General features: G+C 64.6%; 1 protein-coding gene across 1 annotated transcript; it reads right to left on the reverse strand.

Moving 5' to 3' along the window:
• Positions 1-1944: 1944 nt before the first annotated feature.
• GPT2 (glutamic--pyruvic transaminase 2) lies at positions 1945-20769 on the reverse strand. Its single transcript, XM_045819014.1, has 12 exons — positions 20629-20769; positions 20145-20408; positions 14718-14807; positions 14228-14336; positions 12074-12207; positions 11331-11574; positions 9484-9563; positions 7924-8060; positions 6605-6779; positions 6153-6308; positions 5185-5297; positions 1945-4085 (listed from the first exon to the last, which is right to left on the reverse strand). Exons 2-12 carry the CDS (start codon positions 20385-20387, stop codon positions 3995-3997), a joined length of 1572 nt encoding a protein of 523 aa, XP_045674970.1. The 5' UTR covers positions 20388-20408; positions 20629-20769; the 3' UTR covers positions 1945-3994.

Consider the following 20769-nt stretch of genomic DNA (forward strand, 5'->3'; position numbering starts at 1 on the left):
CCCTGAAAGTCTGGGCCGAAAACACAGGCGCACGTTGTGCATGGGAGCACCTTGGACACGCGGGCTCCGGCGGGTCTGAGTCACCCACGTTTCTTTCCTCCCTCGCGCTTTGGGGGTCGCGTGAAGACCCTGCAGCACCGGGGCTGTGGTCGTCGCTGTCCCCGGCGACAGCGTGTGGGAGAAGGAAGGGCGCTGCGAACCCGCCTGGTAACTGGTCACGGACTGGGGACGGCCACGCGCAGCGCCTGTTCCACGGTATGTCCGTGGGGCGTGGGTGTCGCGTCCCCACGCCGATCGTGCCCTCCCCCCCACCCCGTGTGTGTGGAGAGAGGACGGTGATGCTGGGGACCGACAGGTTGGCAAGATGGAAGCGTGCTGCCTCCGCACCTCGTGACGGCCGAGGAACGTCACGGAACGACAGGCATGTGCCGGGCGGGGTGCTGGGTGTTCTGCATGTGTGAGAGCGTCGCCCCAGTTGACAGATACGGAAGCCAAACCTCAGCAACTTGAAGGAATTCAGAGAGGTCTCGGCCATGACCTGGTGCGGAGAGGATTCCAGTTCAAGTGCCAACACCAAGGCCTCACTCATGCCAGCGACGCCTGCGAGAGCTGCTCCCCTCTCCCCACGTCCTCCCAAGGGCCTGGGCCGGAATCACATCGGCCTGACGGCAGTCGGCACCATCCTCGGAACAATTGCTGCTGCGGGCAGTGTCCCTGGGCTTCTCCCCTAGCTGGCCCGGCCTGGGCAGTGCCCGCATTTGCATGGAGCAGGGCTCTGGTTGGAAGGGGGAGCGTTTTGCGTGTCTGAGAAGCACCCACTGTCGACGTGGGCGGTGGGCAGAGCTGGTGTCGCCTCCACTCCTGGCCTTGGCGCTTCTGTCCCTGTCCACTGTTGTCTGTGACCAACGGAAACCTTGGGAGGTCACCTCTAGAGCACCCTTTCTGACAGATCCGTGGGGCAGCCCCAGGCCTGAGCACCCTGGAATTAGGATCCCGGCAACCTCTGGGGCACGTCACCTGTTCAGTGTCTCCATTTCCTTCCCTGCAGACCAGGGAAGGAGTCAGACGGAGTTCTCTGAGCCGGTCTGCAGGTTGCAATATTGCCCGGGCTGCGTGCAGAGATTGTCCCAGGGGGCAGCACCTACCCGCCCGGCGAGTCAGAGAGGGGGAAGCCAGTCCTCCCCATGGCGCTGCGGTGGGCACGTCCGCCCCGCCCTCTAGGGCGGTCTCCACGCTGACAGGCACGGAGTTGGCACGGGCAGTGTCTGGGCACCCACCTCGTCCGCCCTGTGAGAGGCACTGGGCAGCGGGCACTGTCCGGGAGCGGTGTGCCCAGGGGCCCACGCTGAAACATTCGAGGTGGGCTCGCTGCTACGTTAGAGGTCGGTGGGGGTCCCGCAGGGGCCAGCTCCCCTGCTGCCGAACCGTCTTCTCGCCTGGACACACCTTCGACCTTGGGAAGTGCTGGCTGGTCAGCAAGACCCCGCACAAGACCGTTTTTGTAGAAAGATGGAGTATGAGCGTGAGAAGCTGGAAATGACCCGAATGACCCTCGCTGAATCTCATCACCCCGATTCAGGGCGCAGGATGGGTGCGGCCGTTAAAAAACAACGTGGCGACGAGAGCCGTGTGACCTTCACGACAGAAGCCACGTCCGATCTGCTGCCTCCTCGAAGACACGCGCCTGCAGACCCGCCTGGACGGCATGCGAGCTCCACAGGAGATAATGGTCTCCTTTGCCTCTGAGGCCAGCGGGAGTTCAGGACGTTTTCACTGTGAAAACATGCACAGAACCCAAATAACACAACCTCTGCATACCCACTGCCCCGGCGTTTGGGGGGGACGTGTTCGTCGTGCTGGAACTATGTTACCCAATGAAGACGTACAGTCAGTGTGTCCACTTGACTCTCACATGTAAACCACAAGGAAAGTAAAGCTCAGTCGCCATGTCTGACGTGTATTTTATTTCAAAACTCCCAGCAGAACGATCGCCGTCAAGGACCTCACTCAGCAGACGCCTGCGAGAATCCAGACTACCAAACAGTGGCCATCAGGCCCGCCGGCTCCTCCTGCGAATCCACGCCCTGGGACAACCGGCCCGGCCCCGGTTGGGGGTGAGGGGACAGACCCCCTCGGGCAGCCCAGTACCCACCCCCCCGGGGCGGCTGCCTCTACGTGCGTGCATTCACAGGGCGACCCCAAATGACATGTGGCTCCACTGTGGCGGCGCCCCAGCAAGGCACCAGAACAGCATCTATAAAAATCAGTGAAATCTGTCGTCATCAGCGCCCCTTCCTGAGGTTAGCTCCCCAAAACCAGCGGCCCTCATCAGGTTTTTATTGTTATTTTAAAAGCAAACCCAGTGTATACGGCGTCTTTTTAAAAATCATGTAAACGTTGCAAAGTTTTTAGGGGTTACTTATAATCTCAAGAGATTTATATAAAAAAAAAATCTACTTGTTAAGACTACAAAGACTCGCCCACCCTCCCCGCCCCGTGAGAAAACCGATGGTTACAAAAGATATAAAAATAGACTAGCCCCTGCTCTCCGGCTCCTCCCCCAGACAGCTCACGGCGCTGGCGTTCGTACCATCGGTCAGCGAGCCCAAGTGCAATGTCTCGGTTTTCTTTAAGGATGGACAAGTCCCCACATATTTATTCCCTTTGTCCCTCGAGAGGGTGGCGGCCTTGCTCACGGGGACTGGGATGCCAGCGGGCTGTGACAATTACTTGCTGGGTCCCCTAGGCCGGTGGGGGAGGGGCACCCACTCCCTGGGAGTGTGGGTGGACCCCAGGCCCGGTTGGCCCGGTTTGCCCAGCCGGGGCCGCTGCAAGCTCGGGGGAGGGTACCCCTCGGCCCGGAGAGGGGGTGGACGCTGCAGGACCCCTGTCTGGGGCCTGGGAGGGCCCAGCAGCAGGGGTGGAGGAAACACCCGCGTGCACTTCACACTGGCCGCAGGTCCTCTCCACGGCGGCCGAGCTACCAGGCACTTGGGCCGATTAATGGCTAGGAGGTGGGCCAGATTGTAGTGTGAAACGCCTCAACAGACACTATGGGGACAGGGGTGACTGTCAAGTCCTTGGGGACGCCGCTCCGTCATGAGGACGGTGTCAGTGTTTCGTTGTTCCTGCTGTCGCCAGCAGGGGGCGGTGTGTGCAAAGGAGCCCTCCAGCCCCGGGAGAGAACGGATGCTGGGTGAAAGCAGGGCCGGTCCCCCAGCCCGCGGGGCAGAATCCCTCCGCTGCCGCTGGGCCGCACCCACTGCCCCAGCCTACGCATGCTCGCTCGGAGGGCCCTTCGCCCCCAAAGCCCTCGTGTGTGCTCGGGGTCCTCACTGCCTGGTTCAACTCGGAGCCCGGCTCACACCCAGAGGTCCCCTGCAGGACACAAGAAAACCACTGGCCGTGGCCCCCGGTGCCCGCCACCACCCAGCCCGGCGTCCCCCGCGCGCCGTGTGCTGCTGCCCTCGCCGTTCTGGGCTGAAACGTGGGAGGCTGCCCCTGGTGGGTGGAGGGGCCCTCTGGGCCTGCGGAGGGCTCCAGGCCCGCCTGCAGTGAGGGCTGGGCTCCCGAGCCGCGGAGGGGCTCACTTCCCAGGTCCGGGCGGGGACGCGGGGTCTCCAGTCCTCTCCAGGGCTAAGCCACGCGCTTCCCAACATCCTGTTCCTCCAGCGCTGCAGCGTCTCAGCCAGCGCAGCCTGGCGGTTGCCAACCCCACGCGAACCTTCCACAAGCAGCACCACCAGAGGCAGAGGACACCGGCCGGCCGAGTTCCCTCTACTTTGGTTGCATCAAAAAGAAAAAAAAGAAACGGGCTTCTGGGATATCCGCAATTCACATTGGCTCGGAGGAGAGCTGCTCCCGACAGCAAGGCACAAGGAAAGGTCCCCTGGGGCCACGTGGCGATGAAGGCGACCGTGGTCCCTCGCGAGGCCTGAGGCAGCGTCGCCGGGGAGGCGAGTGGAGCGTGGGGCGTCGGGAAGGCGGAGCGCCCTCACGCGTACGTCTCCAGGAACTGCACGTGGAAGTCCCGCACCTTCTGCAGCACCATCTTCAGCTTCTCCACGGGCGGCAGGATGGTCATTCTGCCGGGAGGGAGAGCGGCGTCAGCCTGCGCGCGCGAGTGGCTCCGGCTGAGGGGAGCCCACAGCCCAGCCCCCACCCCCACCGCTGCGGCCATGGGGACGGGACAAGGGTGGTGAGGGCCACCACAGGGCCATGGCTGCAGCCCCACATGGCTCCAGGCACTGTCGTCTCTCCCGTGCACACACTGGGGACCCGAGTAACACACGTGAACAAGAGCGAGGAGCCAGCGGCCGCACAGGGGCACAGAACCCTGGGCTGTTGCCGCAGAGGCCCCCCCAGCACGGACCGGGGTCCTGAACATCTCCGGGGCATGTACTGCCTACACACAGATGTCACTCCTGCCAGACAGGCCTGCAAATCCCCACAGTGAGAGCCTCCACGCACAGCTCTCCCACCTGAGGAAGCCCGCAGTTGCCATGGTAACAAAGTCAACCCTCCAGCACTGTCAGTGGCTTTCCAGCACCCCCAGCCCTAAAGGTGGCTTTCAGGTTGACCCCTGAACCTCCCGGGGGACCCTACAAGGAGGGTGGAATGACCAGTCTGTCCACGGGGACATGCCGCCTGTGGCCTGGACAGCGTGGAGACTGGCCTCCAGGTGCTAAGCTCACAATGCTTTTTTTTTTTACTGTCTGTGCAGGGGACACCAGGGAAGGCGCTGTCCCGAACAGACCCGGCTGTGTGGGGAGCCCCGGGGCGCGGCCCCAGCCCGCTCAGCCCCAGGGTCCACATCGGACAGGGGCAGCGGGTCCCCCTGTGTTTCGGAAGCAGGACCTCAGCAGGCAGGGTTGCTGCGCACGCGCTGCTGAGCCCCGGACGCTGGACACGCAATCGTGGGGGTGAGAAGGGGCAGGGAAGTAAAGAAAACACCGCTGCAACCGTTCCACCTGGGTTGTGATGGAGGGAGGCAGTGGAGGGGACCAGGTGGCCCTGCAGATGACCCAGGCACAGGGTCCCAGCTTGGCTCTGCAGGGCAGACGGGGTGCCAGGGCAGTGGCAGGGGAAAGGGGTGGATTGCCCAGAGGAGGCTGGGGCGCTCCTGTCTCCATCCCCGAAGCCAGACGGTGCTTGGGACCAGCCCCCGGCGCCCGGAGGTGGTACCTGAAGTGGTAGGTGCCTTCCCGCTGCCCGAAGCCGCTGCCGGGCACCACGCAGATGCCGGTCTCCTCCAGGAGCTTCATGCAGTAGAACATGTCGGGCGCCATGTCACGGGCCTGCGGGGGCAGGGCGGGGCTCAGGGTTCCCGAGAGGCGCAGCACGGGCACTGAGAGCCCCAGCGAGCACAGTGGAAGCAGAGGCTCCGACCCACGTCGAGGCCGTCCCCACCCCCTCCTACAAGGCGCAGTGCTGGAGGCCGGCGCTGCTGCGGCTGCTGCAGCAGGAAGGACGGCGCGGCCAAGGGCCAGGCAGCTTGACATCATGATGGACAGGGTCACGTCCCCGGTGGCAGGGGCCCTGGGTCTGCACCCGGGGGCTGGAGGGAGCCAGCTGCTGGGGACACTGTGGACAATGCCTCTCACCCCTGGGCTTGCACAACCCAGGGAACCTGCTACGTGGGTTCCCAGGCCCTGACACAGGATTCTGTTTCAGTAGGTGTGGGGGGTGCAGACAGTCTCTGAATGTTTAACGGGGGACTGAGGACAACCCTCGGAAATACTCGATCTTTGATACAGGGTCTGCGGAACACACCGCCTGGGAAGTGGCTAGAAGCACGGACCCTCGGACCTGCACACACTTCCTGAACCCGAGTCAGAATCTGAGCGAGTTCGAGACTCGAGGTTCCAGGCCGCGGCGCCCGGGCAGGGGGCACTGGAGGGGCTCCCGCGGCTGCCCCGGCCTGCACTCCACGTCAGAGGCATCGAGTCCTGCCTGCGTGCCCGCCCGGAGGGCCCCAGTCAACACCCCTCGCCCGGGGCCCACAGCGCAGCATGCAGGGCTGGCCTGGGGGCTGCCACCTTGACGCAGTACGCGCCATCTGGCCGAGGGTCCCCCACGTTCAGAGCCCCGGGGCAAGAAGCCGCCCCCAGTGAGCCCGGAGAGAGAGAGCCAAGCCCGCCCGGCGCCCCGACCTGAGCTGCCTCCACGGCCTTGGGGGGGATGAAGATCCGAGGGAAGGCGTACAGGGCCCCCTGCAGGGGGTTGCAGTGGATCCCGGGCACTTGGTTAAACAGGTCTTCTGTCAGCTTGGCTTTCTTGGCCAGGTTGCTCAGGACGGACTCTTTCTCCTGACGGGACAGAGAGGCACGGGCGGGCGTCAGCCTCTCCCCACATCGCGGGCTGCTGAGGGTGTGTGCGTGAGCACGCCGGCTGGGGAGGAGGGTGGGACCACCGGCCCTCCTGGACCACTCCCTTGGTGCTCGGGCGCGGGCCCACGGGGGAGAAGAGGAGGGTCCCCACATCCACAGGTGGGCACCAGCCACACCCTCAGACCCCACCTCCGGGGGGAGCTCCCGCCCAGAGGAACCATCTGGAGAGAGGCTGGCTTCGGGACCCCAGCTGAGCTGGGGGCCACGGCGCTCACCCTGGTGAACTGCTCGAAGGACTCCTCCCCGGGCATCGGGGGGTTCACGACGATGTCCATGGCGGCCTGCCCGGACACGGGCGGGCACAGGCGCACCGACAGCAGCTTCACCAGCTGGCCTTTGATCTCGGGGTGCAGGTTAATCACCTCCATGTAGCCTCCCCTGTAGCCACACCTGGGGGGGGAGACGACTTCAGCTGAGCGCAGTCCCACCCACCAGAAGCTTCTGTAGCCCTCCCTGCGCCCGACACTGGGCGGCCAGCTGTGGCTGGGCGCTGGCCGGGGGTGGTGAGCAGAGTGCTCTGTGCAGGCTCTGCAGGACCTCCTCCTCCCCCCAAGGAGGAAGCGCGCTCGCTCTTCTTCCTTCCCTTTCTTCCCGAGGTGAGGAGACACTGGGGCGGCAGCCTCCCAGCCAGAGATACACGCCCCCCCGGCCTGCCCTTCGATGGATGACCTTGTGGGGCACAGCCTGCCCGGACACCCCCATACCTGGGACTGCTGGGTCCCAGACACTCTTTCCTCTTGTCTGAGCCCCTGCATTTGGGGGCCTCTTTGTCGTAGCAGCTGAGCCCAAACCCCAACTAGCACACCAGCCCCCGCTCCAAAGCGGCACAGACTCAGGCCCGGCGTCCCTGCACCAGGGGCGCGAGAGTCATTGGGGTCGTCAGCCTGGGACTCGTGCTGGAACGTGCTGCTGCCCGCAAGCAGAGCCAGCGGAGGGGGAACGGCGCTGACAGAGCCGACCAGGCGAAGGAAGGAGGCGGACCCAGGAGCCCACGGACTTTGTTAAGCCCTGGACTCAACCTTACTCCTGGACTCTTGGCTAACGTAGATGAAAAACGAAAAAAGCCTTTTTGGTGGGGGCCAGTGCCAGCTGAGTTTCTGCTACTCCTCGCTAAAAGGGCCCAGACTGATGCAGCGTCAACTCATGTGCAAATAAACCGAAATCTATGAGTTTTGAAAAAAAAACCCTTCAGAGCCGAATCAGCTCTGTCAGTGGCCCTTCCCGGGGCCCTGTCTCCTTCCCCAGATGACGCCTGATGGAGCTCTCACGGGCGACTGCTCGCTGCGGCCCCGCCCCCCGCCCTCGCCCGCAGAGCGCCGGGCGGGACGACGCCCCCCATCAGGCGCCCTCAGCTTCGCCCGCAAAGCCTGGTTCCCCTCTAACCCGGGGGCCGGACGTGGCGAGGCGAGCAGACAGGGGCTGGTGTCCCGGACAGGTTTCCCGCATGCAGCTGGAAGAGGGGCCTTCCCGCCTCGCCTCACCCGGTGCGGACGGGCGGGGAATGGAGGCGGCAGGAGGGCCCGGGCCCACGTACTCGCCCATGTAGCCCTTGGAGGTGGAGTGGAAGGAGGCGAGCTCCACGTTGCCGGAGTACTCGGGCCCCATCTCGGAGAGCACCTTCTTGAAGGAGTGGAAGCTGCAGTCCGGCGAGTGCACGTTGTCCTGGTACACCTGCGGGGCGGGGCGGGGCGGGGCGGGCTCAGGGCTCCACGCTGCCTCCCGCCGCACCGGGGGGTGCCCGGGCTGGACGCGCAGCGACGTCTCCCCCTACCCCCCCCCCACAGTCCTCTGACCGCCTTTCTACCTCCCGTGACCTGTGACCCATGACAGTGCGGACGACGCCCGCCTGCCTGAGCAGGAGCTCCCCCTGCAGCGTGACGCGATGACACTGGTGCCGAGAGTGGTCCCCGTCCTGCCCTGCCCTGCCCTCCCTGATGAAGAGCGACCGCGCTGCCTCCTCGGCCCCTGCCCAGGTCGGACCTGTTCTGTCTCCCTGTCCACTTTCTCCGTCGGGCCCCCACTAGACCGTGACGGTGAGCAGCTCCCACGCCTGTTTTCTCCTCTCCTGTCCACCCACTGCCGTGGGGGTGGACCTGCCACGCCCCTCTGGAGGCCAGGGAAACCGAGGCTCTCCAGCACGGTGGGTCGGTGGGCGGGCGTGGGAGGCCCAGGCGGATCCACCTCCAACAGGCCAGGCAGGGTCCGCCCCCCCCCGCCCCGCCCCCTCCCCCCAGACCCAGCGGGGAGGTTGGCGGGCCAGGGCACGAGGAAATCCCCCGCTCATTCTGCCGCCTCCCCTCTCCTTCGGAAACGAAGGCCCGTGTGCCATGGATCACGGCCGCAGGGGGGTGGGCAGTGCGTGTGTGAGTGTGTGTGTGTGAGGGAGAGAACGGGGTACTAAGGAACAAAGAACAAAGCTCGTGCACTAGACGCTGGGGCAGACGAGAAACCACCCCGACGTGAGATGACGCGCCAACGGGGCCCCCCAGGCCTCCCCGCGCAGCTGCGGCTCGTTGAGACGCCCCTCCTTTCTGCACGCAGCGGGCGCGGACGCACGCAGGGCCCCGCCCTCGCGGCGCTGTGCTCCCCCCCAGCCCCCACTCTCGCTGCCCACGGGGGTCCCCCTCCCCCGCCTCCCCTCAGCTCGGGGCCTGGTCACTCTGCCCCTGGCCACCCCCGCCGGACCACAGTGAGTGGAGGCTGCAGCGCGCGCCGTGTGGCCCCCGCCGCACCAGGGAGTCTCCATCCTGACACCTTTGCTGGAGCCGCCAGGAGGAAACGCCCCTTCCGGGCTGGGAACCCGGCAGGCAGGCAGGCCCGTGTGTGCCCGGAGGAACGCGAGAGAATCGGGTCTGAGATGTGGTTCGAGTCGGGATCCAGCCCTGCACCTGTAAGCCCGCCTTTCTTTTCATTTTAGAGTCGAAGTGGTTTGGGTTAGATTTCTGAAATGCGTCACTGAGTCCGAACCAAGCAGGGACGCTTGAGGTCGCAGCCTCACCCATGGGCGGGGCCTCCCCTCCAACACCGGGAAGTTCCATCAGCCTGGGTTCGCGCCCCGGCCACGCGGGGGACAGCTGGCAGCGGCGGCTCTTACCTCGTCAGCCAGGAGAAAGAGCTTCTCTTCCCACGCAAAGTGGATCACGTCTTCTATGCACTTTCTGCTTTGCACCTGGCCTAAAAGAAACACAACAAAACCAGACGGTAGGTTGTAACGCTGTTCACACTTTCCCCGGGTCAGAACCTCACCCAAAGTGACTCCGGCGTTCCCTGGTGGCTGTGCCTGACGTGGGCAGTAAGTACATACAAACATACATACATGGGCACGTGTATTGTTTGCATATATGTATACATCTCATGGGAAGCAGTGTATCGAGAATGTTGTCCTTTTGTTACAAATAAAAATACCCACATTCTTGTCTATGCAAGAATGTCTGAAAAATTACACAGCTGCATCTCATAAGGGTGTTGGGTGACTCAGCTTGTATTTCAACCTTGAACTATTTAAGCAATAAAGCAATTTCTTTACCAAGAAACCAACTTGTGTCCAGCAGAACAATGCCAGCAGGCTTCCTGTGAAGCCAGCCCCGAGCCCTGGGATTCTGGGGGGGGGGTGGGGGGGGTGGCTGCCCTGGGTGCTCCCAGCCGCCTTCTCCCAAGAGTTGCCCAATTTTCACTCATTCAGACGCCGGAGAGCAAATAAGCCCCTGCCGGCTCATAAAGTTACTCTTTATAAAAGCTACAACACCTTGAGCTAAAACAGTCTAAGAAGAAACAGTTATTTCCTCCCAGACAGTCCGGCGAAGACCCATGTAAACACCTGCCCCGGAAGATCTGCCCTTGAACATAAACTTGGCCTGCGGACAATTTCCTAAGACTTGCTAATACTGCGAGGTGCGGGGGCGGGGCCGGGTGCCCGGCAGCCTCCGCTGGGAGCTGGTGGGAAACGCAAGCTCTCCAGCCTGCCCCGGCCAATCACAGCGGAGGATCTGGGGGAGGGGCGGGCCCAGGGCCTCCTCTCTCCACCAGCTCCAGTCCGACACAGCTGCCTGCGCCCCCTCCCCAGAGATCCGGGGCTGGGGCTGCGGCCTTTTCAAAAAGCACCCTTTGTGATGCTAATGTGCAGCCGGGAGGGAGAGGCTGGCTCGCTGTCACTCTCCGCCAGCCACCTGCTGGGGTCTTCACCGGGTCGGTCCCCCAGGAGCGGGTGCAAAGGCACCCGCGACAGCCAGCTGCCCGTTGCCTCTGCCCCAGAACGCACGCGGCATCCCGGCAGATGGGGGCACGGCGGACGTCCCCCACAGGCAGATTCCACGATCGACTCCAACGCGCTTCTGGCCCTGACCCAGTTCTCTCGACAAAGCAGAGAGGAGCCCTTGTTCTCGGCGCCCGGACGGCGTCCAAACAGCGCCAGGGACCCCGCGGCCCAGAAAGACCACAACGGGCAGGGCTGCGCTTTTCTTTCCTTTCTTTTTTTTTAAGAAAAATATGCAAAATTAGGAGTGATTTTCAGCTTTGGGGGACAGGTTTTTTTGTTTGTTTGCTTTAAATATGGCATTTCCTTCTCCAGGCCTGCAGGTCCACGGCCGGGCTGCGTCTGAGGCACCCAGAAAACGCACACGCCCGCGTTCTGGAACCGGGTTCGGGAAAACAAGCGGGAGGCCCAGGATGAATGGGGGCGCTTGTGCGCGAGACGCCTCCAGGGGGAGACCGCGAAGAAGGCGAGAAGCGGGACGGCACCGGCCCGGGCTCACCGCCGCCGCTGGCCAGCGGGAGGGGTTTCATGTTCGCAAATCTGGACATGCACTGGGCGGCCGGGGGCCAGAGGACGTCACACCACGGCATTTCTTAACTCTCTAGCGCCCGGGTGGGCGGTACACCAGCACCCCCGCCCCCGCCGCCCCCCACCCGCCCCCCACAGCGACGAGGAAGGGGAGCGCAGACCTGTGGGGTTCCCGGGGTTGATGATGCACAGCACCTTGGGGTCGCAGTGGCCTCGGGCCTCCCGCAAGGCCCGCCGGAGCTCCTCCACGTTCAGGGCCCAGCAGTTCTCCTCGTCCAGGTAGTAGTTCACCTGGACGGCGTCGAGCTCCGAGATGACCGCCGAGTAGAGGGGGTACTGCGGGATGGGGATCATCACGCCCGTCCGGGACTTGCCGCCCCCGGAAACCAGGATCTTCAGGATCGTCTGCAACGGAGAAGTCGTCCCGGCTCACGGAGGCCCCGCCCCTGCCTCTCCCCAGCTCCCCCTGCTGCACGCAGCGCCCTGGGATGCCTGTCCTCGTCTGTAAAAGGCCTGCGGTGAGGAACAAGCTAATTAAAATGCTTTCAAGTTCCCAGCACGCTGCCTGGCAGAGGAGGCCCACAGACGGGCGGACGGCCGTGCTGAGGGGGAGAGAGGCCAGGGTCGCCCAAACCATGGGCCGGGCAGGCGCCCCCAAGGGTCCCGTGCACCGCTCTGGCTGGACCCGCAGCGTGCGCCCTGCGGCAAGCCGAGGCTGCAAAAACGTCCAGGCTCACGAAGACGAACAACGCAAGGACAGGGGAAGGAGGGTAGCAGGAGCTTAGGGGCACCCCCGCCTCCCGGGCCTGTCCCCCGCCAGCAGGCCGCTAGGCCTGGCCCTAACGTGCGATGCCGTCCCCGTGCGGGTGGGCAGCGGATGACAGCGAGCCGCCCCGGCGTGTACCGTGATGCCGTCGCTGGCTCCCGTGGTCAGGTAGATGTTGTCGGGGTCTGCGGGGATGCCGCCGTCTCTCCGGGCGATGTAGGCCGCCACGTCCTCGCGGATGCAGTTCACGCCCTGGCTGGCGCTGTAAGACCCTGCAGGGCCGCACACACGGCAGTGGCCGGAGGCGGGGTGTCACTGGGATGGTGCATGGGATTAATGGGGGCGGGGTCTCAGTGGGACCCAACTCCTCCTACTCTAAGCTCTGGAATTGTGGCAACTGCTCGACCACCCACCTGGGCCTCACCATCCGCCCGTCCTCTCACCCACTTATCCACCCACCCACCCACCCACCTGTTCACCCACCCACTTATCCACCCACCTACCCACTTATCCACCCACCCACTTATCCACCCACCCACCCACTTATCTACCCACCCACCCATCTGTTCACCCACCCACCCAGCCATCCACTCCTCCGCTCACTTTCCACCCTATATTCACCGACCACTGAGCATAGGTCGAGCATAGTCTAGGCTTTGGCTCCACCCCCGGGACACCTGCCCTGCTGGGGTTTCTGTGCACTCTTTGACAAGTCGTGACTGCTGGGGCTGCTGTGTTTTACCCCCGGTGCCTCCATGTGGTCCCCGACCTGGAGAACGGGTCGACTCAGAATGGCACCACCCGCCCGCCCCAGGAGTCCGCAGCCCTGAGCAAAACCAAGCACAGTCCCCGGGGCTGCCGGGCACAACCCCCTACCGTCCCCGTGTTAGCACTGTGCATTTAGGACTAAAATCAGGACCATTAGTTACATACAAAATGCAAGCGCAGGCAGAGCCAGTTTCCGACGCTGGGGGTCAGAGCGGAGGTGCCCGCTCGGGGTGGGGTGCTGGTGGCCAGGCGGCCTCATGGAGCCGCCTCCCTGCCCCGGGCTCTCCGCCCCCCTGACCTCCGGCCCCTGCCCGCAGGCCAGGGCCCGCTCCTGCAGGCCAGGCCCTGCTCCTGCAGGCCAAGCCCTCTAGCTATTGCCGTCCTGTTACTGAACAAATCACAGGGATCCCCCAAAGCCTCCAGTCTCTGCTGGGGAGTCTGTCCTAAAGACGGGGCCCCATCCCCAACCGGCCTCTCACTTCCCCAGGGCTGTCCTTTCACACAGACGCAGCCCGGCCACCTCCCACCACCGCCTGCTGCTCCTGTGCATCTCCGCGAGGGCGCCTCCTCCCCCGCGGCCCGCCCCACACCCGAGAGGGACAGGGCTCCGGTCACAGGGCCGTCAGGCGGCCACAGCCAGGAAGGTAAGCCCAGGCTTCTTGACAGAGGGACAGAGCAAAAGGGGGAGGGGACAGGCAGGATGATGACAGAGAGGCCAAGGGTGGCTTTCCCCCTGCTGAGCACACCGCAAGAAACCCTGTCCCACCTTCCTGGACATGCAGGCATGGGCCCTAAAAAAACTCTCAGGGCAACTGCTCCCCACTGGGCGGGGGACGCCGGGTGCCTTGTGTGAGCGCCAGGCGGAGGGATGGGGCGAAAATAAACAGGAAAGCAGGCAGCTGGGAAGCGAGAACAAAGAGCCGAGGTCCACAGGCTGGAAGCCCGTCTCAGCATGCGGCGGGGAGGGAAGGCCATTCTCACATCTGCGGGGGCCGAGCCAGCCCCGGGGAGGAGGCGCTGCGCAGGGCTGGGCTCCCCGCAGAGGGGAGTGAGGCGTGGGCGGCAGGGTCTGAACCACGGAAGGCCCCCAAAGGGGGTCAGAGGCATGTGACAGCACTACCCTCCCCCCAAAAACGGACAGCCAGGCCACTCGGGGGGATAAGCAGGACCCGCAGAGCGAGGAGAAGGGAGCGCTGCACAGAGCCACCGTCCTGAGGCTGGTGGCTGGTCAACCCTTCCTGGGACAGAGGGCTGGGCCACAGCCGGCTCTTGGGGCAAAACCCCTTCCGGCCGAGCCGGGAGCTACGCCTACTGTGTCCCCACCCTCCAGAAGACGGCGTTTCCCCCAGCGGCTCGGCCCCCAGGAGGCTGGCAGCCAGGCGGGAAGAGGAACGCTGTTCTGTGTCACTCTGCACGCCGCTGGCACCCCCACACGCCAGCACCCCCACATGCTCGGGCGGCCAAGGCCCGGACGACACGCTGGCTGGTTCCTGCCCTCCGGGGCCCGGCAGGTCGGGGCCTCACCCAGGCTGTTGCCGCCACAGGCCTGGAGGATCCGTCGGGCTCGCCTCTTAGCGTCTTCCGGGAAGCTGGGGCTGTCCAGCAGGTTTGGGTAGGTGCAGAGCGCCATCACCTGGGGGTGCAGAGGTGCGGGCTGGGCTCCCGGCACCCTCCGCCCTGGGGGGCCGGGAGGGGCACGAGGAACCCTGGGCAGGGCGACCCTGAGTCCTGGGGGCGCTGGGGGCAGGTAAGAAGGAGGGTCCTGGGCTCCCTGCCACAGAAGGGGAGACTGGGGGGCAGGGTGACCTGGGCTTGGGGTAGGCTGTCACCAGAGGAGCTGGGGACAGAAGAGGCTGCTGCCAGGCCCCCAGCCGGACCCTGCCACACGGGCCTGAGGCTCGCACGCCGGCGGCCGAGGGAGTGAACCTGGGACGTGGGGTCTGCAGGGGCTGCCGCTTCCGAGGCACCTCCCTGTGGGGCGCTGGTGCCTGCTGCCTCCCAGGGCCCAGCGCACCTGTCGGAGGAAGGTGATCGGCTGCTGCCCCATGGCCTGGGCGTCCCCGATGTTGGCACGGATGACCTCAGTGAACGGCTTTTTGATACCCTGAGCAGAGGGAAGACGACAGCTGGTTACTTCAGACACTCAGACCACGGATTCCGGAGGCCACGAGAGGTTCCCACGGGATATTAATAAGCAGCCCTATTCTGAGCCTCGCCAGGTGTGGGGCGCGGTGCCCAGCCTGGTCCCACTTAACCTCCACGGCCGCCCCGTGGGGAAGAATTAGTGTTAACCCCGTTTTACAGATGAGGAAACCGAGGCTGCCGAGGGTATAGAGACTCGCCTGAGGCCACATAAAGGATAAATACGAGCACTGGGCTGGAAGCCGGACCCCAAGAGCAGCCTCCCTGACCGCCAGGCCGCCGTCTCCCGCTTTCCAAAAAGGCTGGGAGAATTCTCCTGGGCGGCGGGAGCACCGGCGGCCGCCGCAGGCCCACAGCCCAGGGCGGCCTCAGAGCAACGCTGAACCGAGGGTCCTGGGCACATGTGGCAGAGGGAGGCCAAGGTCCGCGGGAGAGGATCCCCCCAGCTCCCGCTCCCACCTGGGTAAATGGCCAGGCCCTGCAGACACCCTCTCCCAGAAAACTCCTATCGGCAGGGACTCTCTGGGCCCCTCCCGCCCGTGCACCCTCAGCTTTGCAGAATGGAAAACGTGGGCGGATTTTCATTGTTGGGTTTTTTTCTCCTCTTTTTAGCATCAAGGAAGAAAAGACTGGCTGAGGAGCAAAACCGAGGCCACCGCCTGTGCACAGAGAAGAGACCCCAGAGAGCCCCCAGGGACGACATCGCTGGTAGGTGACAAAGACACCTGGGCCCGGATGGGGGGGCTTCAGGACCCGGACACGTGCTCCCCGGTGGGTCCAGGAGGGGCCACTGGAAGAGTCAGAATCAGCAGGTTCAAGGGCCTCCGGCGCAGCTGGCATGAAACAGCACGAACATCGCCCGGCAGGGCTCCGACACCAGCATGTTGCAGAGCTGCGCCGGGGCGGGGCCTCGAGGGTCAGGGTGGTGGGAGGAGGCGGGTGCGGCCAGGCGGTGGCAGTGCCAAGGGGCGTGGGGCGGGGGGGGGGAGGGCCACCTTCCCCTCTCCGCTGCCCTTTCCCCAAAGGCACCCTAAGTACGAATTTTAACGATGGAATTCTGTCATTTTAACACTAGCCTTTTTCTCCATTTCTCACAACCTGGGAGTAAAGGCAACTTTAGAAAACTTTCCCTTTTCAATTCAGTAACATACACCTTAAGTATAAACCAGGGGGCTTAAGGGATAAAAACAGCAGCCAATCAGGTGTTCCTGATCCGGTGTCCACCCCTAAGCCCCTCCCTCGTAGAAATTCCCCAGCTGCTTCTGGAGGAGGCCTGGGGAGGGGGGAGTGCTGAGGAGGGCACCCCAGAAATGGCCCTGGACCTTCATAAATAGGGCCTGGTGAGTCTCCAAACGCTATGCTTCTGTGTAGGAAAGAGGCTTTTCATCCCCTCGTGCCCTTCTGCCGAGTTCTTCAGGGCCGGCCACTTAGCAAAGATGTCCTGGGGGGAGGGGGGGCAGGGAGGAGCAGCCAGAGCGTCCTGAAGGCCAAGGCCGGGGGCGGTGCCGCCCACTGCTGGGACCAGGCCACGGGGTGAGAGCAGGCCCCCTGGAGACGGGCTGCGGGGCGTGTGGCTCAGAGTCCACCCCGCGGGCAGGAGCCAAGAAGGCTGGGGACGCGGGCCTGACAGGGGCCGCTGTGCGAAGGGGTGGGCCCGACACGCCCCTTGGCCCTGGCCCGGGCTCCTGGCACGGACCCTCCGTCCACGAGGCCGCACTGGCCCCCAGGCCGGCAGCTGGGCACACTGACCGCCGAGGCCCAATCCGTCCTGAGCAGGGAGCGCATCTGTCCCGGCGAGGGCCAGGGACCAGCCTGGAGCCGCGGGCCCCTGGCCAGCCCACTGCTGGGAGAGAACAATGCCTGGCTCGGGGCCCGGGGGGTCCTGTCCTGTGCCGTCCCGTCTGAGGTGCCGCTTGGCCAGTTCGGGGCCGGCCCGCAGGGAGCCCTGAACGTGCCTTGCTTGGGTCTCGGTGCCACGACGGGCGAGCTGGAGGGCTCTCCAATGACAGGACCAGCCAGCCCCACCAAAGGCCCCCACACAAAGGAGCAGGTACAGGGCAGACTCCTGTCCTCGTGGGCTCACCCAGGCCTCAGCCTCGCCCCCTGGGGCCCGCCCGGGCAGCACGTGGTGCCCTTGAACCCTGCCTGCATCCTGCAGGCCACCCGTCGGATCTGCCCGCACGCAGCCTGCCCAGGGCTGCCTCCCCGTGGGGCACTGAGACGCATTCCTGCCCAGCAGGCCCCCCTTCCCACCGCTGCGCTCGAGCAGGGGTCAGGGAGGAGGCCGCAGGCTCTCGGGCCGGCGGCCCTCCGTGGGGAGACGGACAGGAGAGCGGTCACGGCCCTCCCCACAGGCCCGGCGACACCACGAAGGTCTTGACTGTACAGTCGCACCTGAACTCTGCGGAAAATGGCCAGTGAGATTTCGCCTCCTTTGCCGGCCCACCCGGGGCTCCCCGTCTCAGTTCTTTGCCTGCAGCAGGCACCTCCGTGGCCAGGGAGGGTCACCCAGGCGACGCCGGCTGCAGGGATCAGCCTGTCCCTCCAGCTAGGGAGGTTCTGCCTCAACTGCTCGTTCTTTAGAAGCAGAAGCAAAGCTGTTCCACTTGGGCCAACCTCCGCCCCTCCCCTCCCCCGGGAAAGCGAGGGAAGACGTGGGCGGGCTGGCAGGTCTTTTCAACTCTGAGCCGCAGCTCCCTTCCCAGGGAGCAAGGGGGTCTGAACGTCCGAGGGGCTCCTCCCCTCAGAGCTGCCCTCCTGAGCCGCAGACCGCTGGACAGGACGGCCCCTTTCACGCCCACCTGGCTGCCGCCCCTCCTGCAGCCCGCCCTAGCCTTACCTACCCCTATCACGGGAGCCAGAAGGACAGGACTGGTTGGGTATGCCACCCACAGCCACGTGTCCAGCCAGTCAGCCCCCATGTTTGCAGAGCACCTGGTGACTCTGGGTGGTATAAAGGCCTTGGTGCCACCAGGGACCGCCTCCGGTTCTCCAGGCCCCCGCTCTCCTTTCGTAGATGAGGACGGACCTGAGGTTCACACCGCCGCCCTGTTCCCTATGATACTTGCCCATCCCATCTAGAACCAAATCGAACCCCGTACAGCAGCAGTTCAGTTTCGGTCGCTACAGTTCCTCACACGGACAGGAAAACCAAAGCCAGGCTGACACAAAGGGGGAAAAAGGACCAGGGGAGCCCCACCGCTCCTCAGAAGGGCACCAGCGGGGCCAGCCCAGTGGAGCCCTGGTCTCCTGAATGGGAGGTTCGGGGGTGGGGCCGGGGGCTGTGCTGGCCTGGCCAGGCCTGGCTCCCCAGCGCCTACCGCCAGGCAGCGGGGACCCCACACAGGGGGAAGAAGCGAAGGGGAAGGGACGAGCCGGAGGGAGAGCCCGGGACGAGGCAGGCGCGCGCACAGAAAGACCGCCTCAGCTCACTCAGCGGCAGGACGTGGGGTGTGGGGCCTCTGTCCCAGAAACCAGAGGGTGTTTCCGGCTCCAGTAATCAAAAACCTTGTTTACCTGCAACCACCGGGCTGTGCCCTGCTGGAAATCCTTCCTGGATTTCACACCTTCACGCCCAGACTTGGCAGCTTAAGGTCCTGAGCCCAGCGCGTGAGGCCAGCACAGGTCACTGGTTTGATTCCCGGTCAGGGCACATGCCGGGGTTGTGGGTCCGGTCCCCAGCTGGGGTGCACAGGGAAGGCAGCCGACCCGTATTTCTCTCCCTCTCTTCCTCCCTCCCTTCCCTTCTCTCCAAAGTAATTTAAAATTTTTAAATAAAGAATAAAAATTAAACAGCCCACCGATCCTTAAAGGACACAGGCGGAGGAGAGAGCTGTCTGCTCCTGTCCTAACCAGCCTCAGGCTGCACGGAGCACACACCCACGTTGCTCTTTAGCAAAAGGTAGAGAGAACCCCTGAGCTCCAGCCAGCTCTGGCACCGGAGAAATCACCCCAGCCTTGTCTTACAGGGAGTCTGCCTGCCTGTGCTCCCTGCCCGGCCCCCTCCTGGCCAGGGAAGGAGAGAAACCGAGCCAGCCTCGGGTGCCAAGCTTTAAACTTAGCCCTGCAAGGAGTCAGAGGGAGACGCGGACCCTGACCTGTCCAGCTCAGCGTGTTGAGTCAGCAGAACGGGGTGTTCTAAGGAGATGTCAGCAGTCCACCAGCTCATCAAACTCTCCAAGTCCCCGCAGGAAGGGGGACCGGGTGCCGGGCGTCATGTCCCCATCACGGCTTCCTGCCACGCATTCTGGGACACTCAGTGACCCACTCCCCGGGAGGTCCAGTTCTGGTACCTCCGAGAGCAAGATCAAGTGCCCTCCCCCACCCCCATTCTGAGTCAGATCTATCTTAAGCAAGGTTATTCTGCTATCTTAGACTTTCATGAGCGCCTACCAATCCCAGGTGTTGCTTCTCTCCTGACGGTCCCCTCCTGACGTCACCTGCAGAAGTCCACCCAGGTTAGAAGTCCCACTGGAACCCCTGTGACCCCCACGCCAGCCACCCTGGCTGCTCGGAGGCAGAAATCACTCCTGGGTGTGCGGTCCCTTTACACACAGCTATGAACTCAAGCCAAGACCCCAGCCAGCTGGCCACCAAGGCCAAGGAAGTCCCTACCACGGTCCAAAGGGCCCAAGTCTCCGGCTGCCCGACCACTCACAGAGGGGCGGCTGTGTGCTCAGACAGAGAACAGAGTGTGGCCGCCGACCAAGGTTCCAGAGGGAGCCGAAAATAAGGAACTAGGCAGGGCCCTCCCAGCCCTGGCCTCACTGGGGACTCACTGCTGGCAGAATGACCCAAAAGGTCTTGGACACGGAGAGAAAAAGTTGGGGGCACAAGCCCTCCCCTCCTCCCTTGGGATCACCCTTCCCACCACGACCGGACCCCCAGCACCCCCGCCCCTCCATGTTACTTTCTTCAAAGGACTTATTCACGGCCTGAAATTCTATTGATCTCTTTACCGCTCCTGGCTGTCTCTCTGCCCTCCCCCCACCCGCGTCCCCCCAGGACACCGGGTCCCCAAGCGCGGAAGACGGCCACCTAACACGCACTGCCCGCCGCACATGCAGGGCCAGGCACCGCCGCCGCCCAACAAGTGAACCGCAACGGAGGGTCTTACTCTGTGCCGAGCGCCGGGCGCTGGTGGGCGAAGGGGTGGGGGGGAGGCATTGTGTTGTTCAACTCAAGCCCGGCCGACGGCAGGAGCCGCGCGGGCTGGGAGGAAGTCCGGCGCGCGGACCCCAGCAGCGTCCCCCCCACCATTGGCGGCCCCCAGCCCCGCGGCCCGGGCGCCCTCACTCACCCGCTGCAGCTCGAGCTCGATCTCGCCGGCCTTGAGCACGATGGGTCCCCGCACCGCATACTCCACCGCCTTCACCTGCGGGTTCATGGACTCGAGCGTCAGGATGCGCTCGCGCCGGCTCCGCTCGGGCCTCACTTTGAGCACGGCCGGGGCCTCGGCGGCCGCGCTGCTCTGACAACGGCCCCAGGGACCCGGGGTCCGGGGGCAGCAGCCCCGCCGGACCAATGCTGCCGCTCGCTGCATCGCGCACCCGCTCTGAGAAACCTTGGCATAAAAAAAAAGAGAGAAACGCGTCGCGCACAGTGTAAGGTAGGCACCCGTCCGCCCGCCCCCAAGCCCAGCCAAGGGCTCCTGAAGCGACGGGGGCCAGCCTGGCTCCGCGGCTGGGACCCGCGGTCGGACCCTCCACCGCGCCCCGGCGGAGCCAGAGCGCTGCACAATCGGGTATGGCAGAGGCTGTGCCCAATGCTTGCGTGCAACGTGCCTGTCGCCGCCTGGCCACCTCCCGCGCGTCCGGTTAGCGCGCACGCCGGGATCGGCTCTCCGGCTCCAGCGCCCGCATCCGCAGCACAGCGCGCAGCGCCAGCACCAGCACCGCGGGATCCCCTGCGCTCGCACACCCACC

The sequence above is a fragment of the Phyllostomus hastatus genome, unplaced genomic scaffold (assembly GCF_019186645.2).
Source record: "Phyllostomus hastatus isolate PE091 unplaced genomic scaffold, TTU_PhHast_1.1 phas_scaffold_345, whole genome shotgun sequence".
NCBI classification, from domain to species: Eukaryota; Metazoa; Chordata; class Mammalia; order Chiroptera; family Phyllostomidae; genus Phyllostomus; species Phyllostomus hastatus.